Source organism: Prunus dulcis, chromosome 6 (genome assembly GCF_902201215.1).
Source record: "Prunus dulcis chromosome 6, ALMONDv2, whole genome shotgun sequence".
Taxonomy (NCBI): domain Eukaryota; kingdom Viridiplantae; phylum Streptophyta; class Magnoliopsida; order Rosales; family Rosaceae; genus Prunus; species Prunus dulcis.
The window spans coordinates 20,812,636-20,823,939 of NC_047655.1; the positions used below are offsets into that span (position 1 = coordinate 20,812,636).

The 11,304-nt window shown below is 36.7% G+C and overlaps 1 protein-coding gene across 1 annotated transcript; it reads right to left on the reverse strand.

Moving 5' to 3' along the window:
• Positions 1-8,537: 8,537 nt before the first annotated feature.
• LOC117631761 (1-aminocyclopropane-1-carboxylate synthase) lies at positions 8,538-10,820 on the reverse strand. Its single transcript, XM_034365053.1, has 4 exons — positions 10,496-10,820; positions 10,223-10,354; positions 9,926-10,086; positions 8,538-9,782 (listed from the first exon to the last, which is right to left on the reverse strand). Exons 1-4 carry the CDS (start codon positions 10,640-10,642, stop codon positions 8,810-8,812), a joined length of 1,413 nt encoding a protein of 470 aa, XP_034220944.1. The 5' UTR covers positions 10,643-10,820; the 3' UTR covers positions 8,538-8,809.
• Between the last annotated feature and the right edge of the window lie 484 nt (positions 10,821-11,304).

The following is an 11,304-nucleotide window of genomic DNA, read 5'->3' on the forward strand; positions in this document are numbered from 1 at the left end:
CGTCGCGCAAAATTTGGTCGCGTGAGACTTTGAGCAACGAAGTTTCAAGTTTCATCACGCAAAGTGACTTTGCGCGACGAACAGTTTTTCGTCGTGCAAAATTTGGTCGCGCAAGGGGTTTTTTTTACTAGTGACAAGCTGTGCAGTACAATATAACCGTTAGGAATCGAATATTCCCTTTTACATCATCCAATCTAACCATTGATTAAACTATCCTATGAGATAGCTACACCTGACACAATTCTACTACAACTAAGAATACATCTCAGCTGTCCATTGGACTGTGATCCAATGGTTCACAATTAAACAACAAACACACTCAGCTAAAAACAATTATACTTTAACAGGATTCATGACCTGTTTTCATTTATTCAAATACGATAATTAGTGTATATCAATTAAGAAATTATGAGTCCAAATCCCAAGTTTGTCATGGTGCAAACTTTGATGGGAGTTGTATGTGAACACAACACATGCAGTAAGCCTTTTAATTAATTGGAGGGACAAGCAACCAAAATGTTTAAAGAGTCATTAGTGGCAAAGCTTACAAGCAAGTGATTAACTTGTGTACAGTGAAGAGGAATAATCCTCGACGAGAAGAAGCAGAAGAGAAGAGGCCTCCTAGCATACAACCAAAAGCAATTGAAAAATTAAAGCTACTTTTAAGGGCATATATTTATATGCACATTCTGTCACGCCATGACCATAAATAATAATAATTAAACAATAAAAAAGATGAAATAAAGTACTCGATTAACAACCAAATGAACCTTGATTGAAGCCTTTTGCTGGTCACCCAAATGACAGGACAAAAACCCCCCGACGACCTTCTTGAAACCTTTTTCTTATAATATTGGTAGTAATCAGATTAAATAATCAAACCCCATCTTTTGTTTAATTATTTTGTGAGACATTGACACTCACTTATATGAGAATATAATTTTTTATTAATCTAATTTGTTTTCATCTTCAAAGTTAGCAAACTTGTTTGTATTAGCTTAAACAATCAATAATTCCTTGTAAAAATCTATGTCGCCATTATTCTGTTTCCAAGAAGAAGAGGTTAGCAAAATTTAGCTGTGGAAGCAAAGAGTGGTGACGGGATGGCGACACTTATTAAAATTAATAAATTAATAATCCATGTTTATAATAATTAATAAGGTACTATCATATATCATATAGACGGATTGGATTAGTAAAATACAATACGGAGTAGTCAAATGATATCAAATTCAAGTGAGTTTTTGAGAGATGATCTTTGAAATGAATATTTACAAAATAAACGGTTTGGATTAGTAAAATACAATACGAAATGGGCCATAAAAAAGTATCCCTCAAATAAACTTATTTGAGGGATCTCTCAATTGAAACGCTATATATATATATATATTTATTTATTTATTTATATCTCAACGAATTAGTGACTTTTTCTCTCTTTTCTCTCAATGATTTATTCGTTAGGTGAGAGCATCTGCAACTCCAACAGAGTTGATGAAGCAAAATATTGTAAGTCTTGGCCTTTTCATTAGCGTTGGATGGTATTTGGTAAGATAAGCTACGCATTAGGTTAATTGTTGTTAGAGAACTGGCCCAGCCCAGTGACAATATGTATAAAGTTATGCTTGGGCCATTCATCTTTACAATAGCCATATCATTTCTTTCTTTTTTATTTTATTTTTTTCTTTTGTTAATATAAAGGATATGGGAGGGATGAATCAAACAGATAATCTTGAATACGTGAGTAAATGCTTTTAAACATTTCAGCCACAAATCTTATTGTATGTTCAGACCAATCTTGAGATCCCTAGATTCAAGACTAGCTCATTGAGTTACATCAATCTCCCTTCATGACGTTGGAACTACACCAACCAATCTTGTTAATTTGGAGCCTCCCTTAGCCTTGGATGGAGATACGTTTTGGTGGGTGGACATGAATTGGGGATCCCAACTCCAAATTCTTTGTTTAGGTTTAATTCGAAAATTGAATTTATATTTGTCCCAAATCCATCTTGCATTTTTAATGGACTATCCCCTATTTGATGGAGCTGAAACGTAAGGTTAAGCCCAGCCTAGTGCCCATTGACAATCATTTGCAGGGAGCTTGAGTTTTGCCCAATTCAATGCTTGCTTCATGGATAGAATTTAAGGTGAGGAAAACAGAAGCCCAGTTTACATTTCTCCTTTCAATAGCTTCTTTCTATGACCCCATGAACAGTCTGACCCACGGTTAAACTAAAATAGCGCTTCTCTTTTCTACCCCAAAAAAAGAAAAGAAAAAAGTTAAACTTATTTTTTTTATCATGAATGTTTACTGGTTTGAAGAACCTCTTGAGATTTAATCTGGGATGAAAGTCTTTCGTTTTCCCTTCAAAATTAAAATTATGCTTCTTTCAAATTTTAACCGTCCAAGGTCGCTATATGGTGGATCCCGAGAGTCCCCCATCTTGAAGTGGCAGTGCTCTGGTAACATTTGGCTTTTGAATACAAAACATGAAGCTTGATGCCTTATGTAAGGATAATTGGAGACCGTCGTACTTGATGCCTTATGTAAGGATAAAAATAGAGCATGCAACACAAAATCCAAAATGATCGATGTCTAATTTTGAAAGTAGTTTAGACCACTTTAGTTTAGAGCTATCTTTTATGAATCTCTGATGAGCTTCATGGAAGGCACCAGCTTCGCTGCCAACAAAATCACACTATTAGTGGAGAACTACTTGTGCGGGATATCAGGGATATCTCAGTCCCTTTGGGAAGCAATACGGAAAGCTAAAATTTAAGTATGTTGCAAAAAGGAATACACATCCCTTGGCATTGTATTGGAATCAATCAACATCTTCTAACTATACAACTGGAGTTTTTCTTTGTGAACCGACCACGGTAAAGAAAAGAAAAAAAGCATTACTTAATTTGTGCTAACGACTTTTGCACTTATATACACTTCATCGATGATTTCAATGAATAGTCTGACAAAATAACGTGTTAGAGTCTTTTGGTAAAAGAACACTCCCTTTATGCCTGACACCACTTTTTTCCACACATACTTACCCTAAAGCAGGTGTTAGCTAGCTATTATTTCTGCAAGGAAACAAGAAAAAGTCATGGTACCCTGTCCGATTTGATTCATTGCTTGTTGATAATGACCTATACTGAACTCTCAAACGAAATAGTCGACAATGGTCAAGAGCATATCCTGCAAATTGATCCTTGCTTGAAAAAGAGGCTCTTGAAGAAAAAGTGTTCATCTAGGAAACATAAAATATTGATCCTTTTAGTTGATGCCTGTTCGCCCTTTAAGCTTCACTACAAAACTATCGTCTAAACTTTATATATATTCATGTATTAAATATGCATGCGTCAATATAATATATGTATATATATTTTTTGCTGGATTAAGAATCTCTAAAGATCATCACATGACCTCTAATGGTGCACATTAAGCTGGAAACCCTTGCACAACTAGAAAGTGAGAAATAACAAAACATTTCCATCAAAACCTGTAAATGAAGACAAAGCTCTCGTTGTTCAATCATTCAAATGAAAATTCCAACAGAGAAACTAATCTTTATGTGGAGCCTCATAGGACCCAGTTGGGATAAAAAAAATAATTTATTGGTATGGGAAGTGGGTAAGGAGGCAGTACTAGTGTGATCTCAAGCAAAGAGAGCCATGTTCATGTGGCCCTCCTTTGTCTCAATCCAAGTGGTCACGTCCAAAGGGAGGGCATATCAGTTTGCTTCTTTCCGTGAGGCTCGAGAGAAACCCTAAAACCCTACCCTCCTTCCTTATTCAATATTCATACGCGTTCAAAATTCACTAAATTTTGATATATACATGCAGGTGTGTTCTATGTTCCCCTAACATGTGATGGCCTAGGCTTGCTCATGTGAAACCCACATGTCAACCATACCACGTAATCAAAATTGTCAATGTCCTGCCGCCAACCGAAAAAAAAACTACCTTAATTTCATAAATTTTTTTGAAAACCCCATTAGAATAATGGTGAAATTTATATGCTTCTAATTAATATTTTAGAGATTGCTACTTTGTTCTTTCTACCTTTCTTGTCGATGTCCCTATATGATCATGATATTTGTAAAGTAGACGTTGTAGGGGTAATTGAGGTCTAATGGTCATGGGAAATGTTGATGTCTGTTTCTTTGTCGAGGAACAGCTTTATTTGTCAAAGGTTTTCATGTCTGTGATTTTTTTTCCTTGTCTGCATGAAAAGCCAATTAATTAGCTGGTCCTGACTTAAACACTGCTTTGCTCAACTGCCAAACCTCTTCTCTCTAGCTTAAAGGTGTTAATAGTCTAATTTGTTGGAGCTTCATATATCAATCAAAGATAAAAACTTTCTGTGTACTAACGCGTTTTCTGTACATGTATTTTCATTTGCACCATCTCAGCTGAGAGAGATGATTTAAAAAGTTTTATTCTTTCTGTTTTGTTTAATCACCTGCACCAAATTAAGCTCATAATAATAAAGTGAATAAGTCTCTTCCCCCAGTGTTTTATTTAATTACCTGCACCAAATTAGGGCCAGCCACTAGATTAAGTGATTTGATTTGATTTGATTTTTCTCTATTACAAAGGATAGGATATTTTTATAACAGACCTTTTTACTCCAACAACAAAGTTATGCCACCACAATAGAACTAGCAACAATTAGGTCTTGAGCTCATCACACACACACACATATATATATATATATATATATATATATATATATATATATATATATATATTGTGGGAGCGTGTACTAACAACTACTGTCTGGACAAAACTACCCCCATCAAAAGGGACGCAAAGATCAGTAGCACATCTCATCCTCATTCATGCGGTGAGGAGTGGCGTAATTACTTTGAACCAGTAGAGGTCCTGCCATAATTGATAAGAGTGTGGGCTCCGTAAGATCCCACATGCACTGTAGGAAAAGCCCAACAGGGCCTGTTAAACCACCCGGGTGTCGTTGCCCGTTATACCATAGGGTAACTCCATATGGGACTAATCCTTAGAGCACTTCTACCCATTTGCCGTGACAAAGGACGAGGGGATGCAAGAGCTATTACTATTCACGTGAATAGTGGCAGCCCTTACAAAAGGTTTGTGGTGTTTCCACCTATTGTCATGGCAACCACTATTCACATGAGATATGATGAGAGGAATTTGTATAGAGTTTTGGTGTGGGAAGAGAAAAATATGACTAAGTATTTATTTTTAAAAAATTCTGAAAATTTTAAAATTTTATAAATTTTTTTTTTGGTTGCTGGAGTCATCCCTGACGTCAGCAAACCCAGGCTAGAGCAATGGCTAATTTTGCTTGAGGGCCAGTCCAAACCCACCCCGGGCAAAAAAAGCCCGCTGGAACTCGTTTTTTTCTTCTTGGGCCTCCCCTTGCCCTGGCCCTGTCAACCGATGGAATTGCTCTTAGGCATCAAAAGCGGATCAACATTGATCCCCATGATCTCCCTAAATTACTGCTACAACAATAATCTAGGAGATTATGCCCACACATTTTGGGCAAATATCTCACATGTCCCAAGTCAAACGGTTAATTTACTAGATGTGTGATATAACGGGCAACGATGCTCCCAATCAATGTCATACGCAACCTTTTATAGCATTAAACCAGCCACCAACAAGTCATATAAAACCCGATCACAACTACAAGAAGGTAACGTTCCATCACGACCCACGAAACCCGAATTATTATTGTCTAGAATTGACTTAAGCATCGTAAAGTCTTTGGCTCACACCACAGTGGTGTACAAGGACTCACGATTTTTCGTTTTCTCTTAAATTTCAGGGGGCAATTTGGGCTTCTTTAGGAGTAGAAGAAATATATCACTAAATGATATGTCGAACCCAAGACATCCTCCAACTAAGTGAAGAAATATATCACTAAATGATTTTTTTTTAAAATATAAAAAGGCAATAGAATTTTATTAGATCATACAAATAAAGAGTACAAAGGGCACATACTGTAAATGGAGACATCCCAATAACAATATGGCAACCATGAAGTTTCCTAGTGACCTGAGCGAGTCAAAAAGCTAAAACGATCAGAAGAGAATCACACTCGAAAATAACTTTTCTAAAACCCCTTTTCAGCTGCCATATAATTTCCTCGAATCTAGTCCAGTGATATCAAAAACAAAAACCAACTACTAACCGCTAATAACCGGCATGATTCTCAAGAGACTAAGAACTGGCCACTAACCGAAATATATCACTAAATGATTTGATTAAATAAAATATAAGTCTTAGGATTCTCCAAACTTTGAATGGAAAAATATCACATCTGCCGCCCAGAATCTCATTGGATGTCCTGGTTGACCCTTAATAATTGATCGATTACGAGAAATGGAGAGTAGATCAATATATTAAAAGCTCGTAATATGAAAGACTGAATAAAATATATGGTGTGTATATATGTATAATGTATGCTACACCTACCTCAGATCTTCAGTTTTAATGCATACTTTAGTGCTCCGTACTAAGACACTGAATTATAAACAGAGTCTCAGAGTACTATCAAAAACCAGGTTTTCTGAGGGCACATGCATACAGTCAACAAGAACATGGAAATCGACCAAAATTCCGACTTTGGTATTTTAATTTATATTAATTAAAACTTATTTAATTATAATAAGAGCAAGCAAATTAATTCCTTTCACATGCAAAGATCATGGGCCGTTTGGGAGGTTATACTTATCAGAAAACTGTTGCAAAAATCGAACCACCACCCGACAGAATCCTCATCAATTTTAATTTAATTTGAGCTATAATAATATGGATGGTATTGGTAGGTGAATTAAATAAATTGAAATATGTCCAAGAAATTTTTTTATTTTTATTTTTATTTGGATTTTCATGCATTTTATAATTGAAAGATATGTCAACGAAGGGGTGGCAACATTTTATTCATGTCACATGGCATTGAAATGGTTGTTACTTGGACTTCACACACTAAGATCGACAAGGCTTTTGACAAAAAATAAAGAAAAAAGATCAACAAGGCTGATCTAGATTAGGAATTAATCCGCCAAGTCAAATTAAACAGAACAAATTAACGGGGAGTCAGGGCTTGAATTGATGTTGCGTAAGCATTTAAAATTTTCAGAAATAGTAGGAAGAAGAGTGATGCATGGTACTTGATGGTTAACACTAACTTGCTATTAATTAAATTTACTTTGACTACATTTTGTGTGAATGTCAAATTACTCTGTCATTATCTTACAATATGCTTATAATTATCACTTGATTGTCTGGGTTGTGAGGAACTTCTGGGGACCACATGAAGCTATAATAGATTTTTTTTCATTACCATCGAGGTCAATGAAGGACGGAATTCGAACTTTAAAAGAAAAACAAAAAAAGAAGAAAAAAAAATTCTTGTTTGATATTTTTTTATTTGAGAAATTTTCTTATTGAGAGAGACGATAATATACTAAACTCATACACACTACATAGATGCTAGGCTAGGACTCTACATTAGTGGGTTCATTGCTTATAATTAGATACACACAAAAGAATTTTTATATTCAAAATTAAGTTCAAAACAGAATTTACTAATTAATATTGGTATTTCAAGAAAGTGAAAAGAGAGAAGATATAATGCAAGGTAAAGTTATTGATAAATTATGAGTATCACATTCATCAACGGTCTATAGTCATTGAACAAGCAATCTTAACTTCAAAGTTTGAATGTATAAGATCAAATTTTTTTTGGATTAATTTGTTTACCTAGTCTAGGTTTTAGATTTTTTAATCATCGAACAAACATGAACATTCTTTTTTTACAATAGAAAACAAAACATCATTCACTTGGCAAGTCGCATAGCAAGATCATTCGTTATCTTTTCTTGTTTTCCTTGTTGTTCTCTCGACTATGCTTTTTTGCATATGCTTTGTTTCCATAAAAGCGACTTAAATTTGAGCGGAGATCCCCTCATTGGGCAAACCGCGTAACCTCTCTCAAAGACAAAAACTTTTTAAACACTCATCACTCCCAGAAAGTTCAAAAGCCCCTTTAGACTTTTTTTTAAGCTTTCTTGCAAGTAACTCTTTCTCCTCAGCTTGCGTCAGTTCTCTCTCTCTCTCTCTCTCTCTCTCTCTCTCTCTCTCATAGTTATAGTTCAAAATGCAATAAATATCTCATCCCACCCAAAAAAGGAATGTAATTTGAAACCCTAACTCCAACGTACACAAACACTTTTGGTTTTGCATCATGAGATCAAAAGCTTTTTACTTTAAATAACTTTTCCTACACACACGGCTTTAAAAATGTAAAGGGCCCATCAAGAATTAGTGGAGAGCTGCCGGCCAACGTCGGCAGCAGCAAAATATATGAAATCGGTCAGTCACCATCTCAAGCCGCAAACTACGGTGGCGCCATTACGTATGCTACATGGCAATTGGCAAGCAACATGGCTATATATATGAGTTCACACACAAATAAATTATAATATATAACAATATATTATACAAAACATACACTAATCCCATTGTTTTGAATTAATAATACATCATTATCACAATGGATTTAATTATAGTTTCCAAGACATTAAGACAATTTGGTGCCACGCAATGACTCAAACTAGTTTTACAAATGAAGCTAATGCCACTTCATATCCACAGCGCGGACCGAGTGCACTTTTCTACATTCGAAAAAATAAAATAGCTAAAATGTAAATAAATAATAAAACTCAGTAACCAATTAACTTTTGGCAAAAAAAATTTTGTTCAGCTGATGTGATTTCCTTCACGGTTTTCTTGTACTCGTTGTTGAAACATGGCTATCGTTTCATCGACCCGGCACGGGGCTGCGGTCGTCGAAGGATAGCCGAAAAACCCACTTAGTGAGTGACCGTCTTCTCGAGTGGTTGGTTTGGCTGCGACCATTGGTGTCGGGGACGTTGAAGTACTCGCCGACAAAGGCCTTCAGCCGATGCATTGCCAAGTCCAGAGTTTTCTCGGATAAGTTGGCAAAGCAGACACGGAACCAGCCAGGTTCTGTGCAATGACAAGACGATCCGGGAGAGATATTGAGACGAACTTCGTACACAATTTTTTTCCAAAGCTCCATTTCGGCTTCAAAAGTGTTGGACCTGAGCAAGTGCCTCATGTCTACCCAACAGAACAAGCCGGCATTGCCCTTGAGGCAGCTAATCCCGGCTTTCTGAAGGCCGGATACGAGCCTTTTTTGACGTTGTTTGAGCCTCTTTTGATTCTCGGAAATGTAGTTCTTAGTTAGTTTCTTGTCAGAAAGCATGGCGGAGAGAAGGTACTGAGTTTGAGAAGATATAAGCCCGAAGCTTGACATTTTTGTGGCGGCTGCCACAACCATGTCGTCGTTGGAATAAATGGCGCCAACTCGAAAACCGGGAAGGCCAAGATCCTTAGAAAGGCTGTAAACAACGTGAACTCGGTTCCACATTAGGGAATTCTCGTCACATTTTCTCTCTTTGAGAATTTCCATGACGCTTGTGAAGGATGGGGAGCTAAAAACAGTGCCGGAATAAATTTCGTCACTAATTAGATGGATGCCTTTGTCTTCGACGAAGGAAAGGAGAAGGTTGAGTTCACTTCTGGTCATTGTGGTACCCAATGGGTTTGATGGGTTCGTGACCAAGACGCCTTTGACTCTTAGATTGCGTTTTTGGGCTGCTTGGTAGGCTTCTTGGAGAGCGGTTTCAGTAATTTGGAAGCCATTGGAGCTCGTGCAGTGTATGGGTACAATCTCAACCCCGGTGCGCCACTTGAGGTCCCTATCAAATCTGCAAGAAATGCAAGCAAATATCATTAGGGAATGAAATGCGTAATTATTTTCCCATCGTGAACTAAAGTCCACGAGGAGACATGAAAGTACTTTGGAAGTACTGGACGTCCTGAGTTCAAATTTCATTATTAAGAAACGTACCCTGGGTAGTATGGGGTAGGAATGAGAACGGCTTCGCCAGGGTTGGCGAGGCAGAAAATAAGGGTTTCATTTGCTGAAGTTGCACCGGCGGTGAGAACCAAGTGGTTGGGATCAAAGGTGACTTTGTTTCCTCGGATTTCCGCCATGAAATCTACCAATGCCTGTAACGGAAATAATCAAAAAATCTGAGTCAGACATGCGCCAGTTAGAAGCTTACTTGGTGGGGGTCGTGCCTTTGAATTGCATTAAGGAAAAGGGAAGCTATATATAATTGTACAAAACAATTCATGTGTTTACCTTTTTGAATGCGGGAAGGCCGTGATAATCTTGGAAGAGAGCAAGCTCGGCAAATATGGACTCGCCACTTCTCTTGAATCCAGCTGCGTCTGGGTTCTTCGCAAGCCATGACTCAAGAATATCAAAGGATAACTGCAAAGCAAAACATTGAAATGATCATGAGTACATAAATATATAAATAATTTCTCGAGAAAAAAAAATGAAAATAAAGGGTTTTTATGCATGGTATTAACAATATTGTACCAAAAATGAGAATTATTAGTTAATTATTACCTGATTCTCTGCAAGACCCATCTGAATAATCCCTTTGGTATTCTGGACCTCATGGTAGGGATTCTTCTCATACTCTTGCCAGCCTAGGAAGTATGAGGAGTCTTGGCCGTGAGAGTTGCACGTAGCTTTTGTAGACAACATGCACATTTTGATTTTGGAAAGAAAAAAAAAAAACAACTCTCTTGATATAAATAGAAGCTAGATGTAAACTATCACAAAAGTGCAAAGGAAAGAAAGCGAGAGAGAGAGAGAGAGAGAGAGAGAGAGAGAGAGAGAGAGAGTTGAGGTTTTGGTTTTGGTTTTGATTTTGGAATGCAAGTTTGAAATGGGTTATTGGGTGTTCTTGGAGTGAAGGGGTCTAGCTATATATAAGGAAAAAGTATCATAGATTACAGAGAAGATTTTTCTAACAAAGGAATGCCACGTCACACTTTGAGTACCGAAGAAAGAGATAACAAAAGTTTTTCTTTTGCTTAATATGAAGTTTGATCCAACAAAATTCCATCGACAACATGATAATTGTACGCGCTTTTCTCCACCGTCCCTAAGCAAGAAGACATTAAGCAGACTTTTACACTCCCAATACCCAGTTTTAGTGTTAACTAATCAATATCAATTAATTATTTAATCTAATTTTTTTCCACATTTTCTTGGACTGGGAAGTGTCTTGCACCACCTACAAACTAGCGTGGGGTTACAAGTGTACAAAGCAGCATTAATGAGATGGTAATCGGAAAAACAAAGAAACAAAAATCAAGACTTGGGGTCTAGTTTTGTATAGAAACCCTACCGACAGCAAGTATCATAGA

Bases quoted from the DNA above. Each gene is read 5' to 3' on its own strand.
- LOC117631761 (XM_034365053.1), bottom strand. From the start codon at position 10,642: ATGTGCATGTTGTCTACAAAAGCTACGTGCAACTCTCACGGCCAAGAC. The intron at 10,355-10,495 runs GTAATAATTAAC...TTTGCTTTGCAG, and splicing joins TGGGTCTTGCAGAGAATCAG to TTATCCTTTGATATTCTTGA. The intron at 10,087-10,222 runs GTAAACACATGA...TTTCCGTTACAG, and splicing joins GCCTTCCCGCATTCAAAAAG to GCATTGGTAGATTTCATGGC.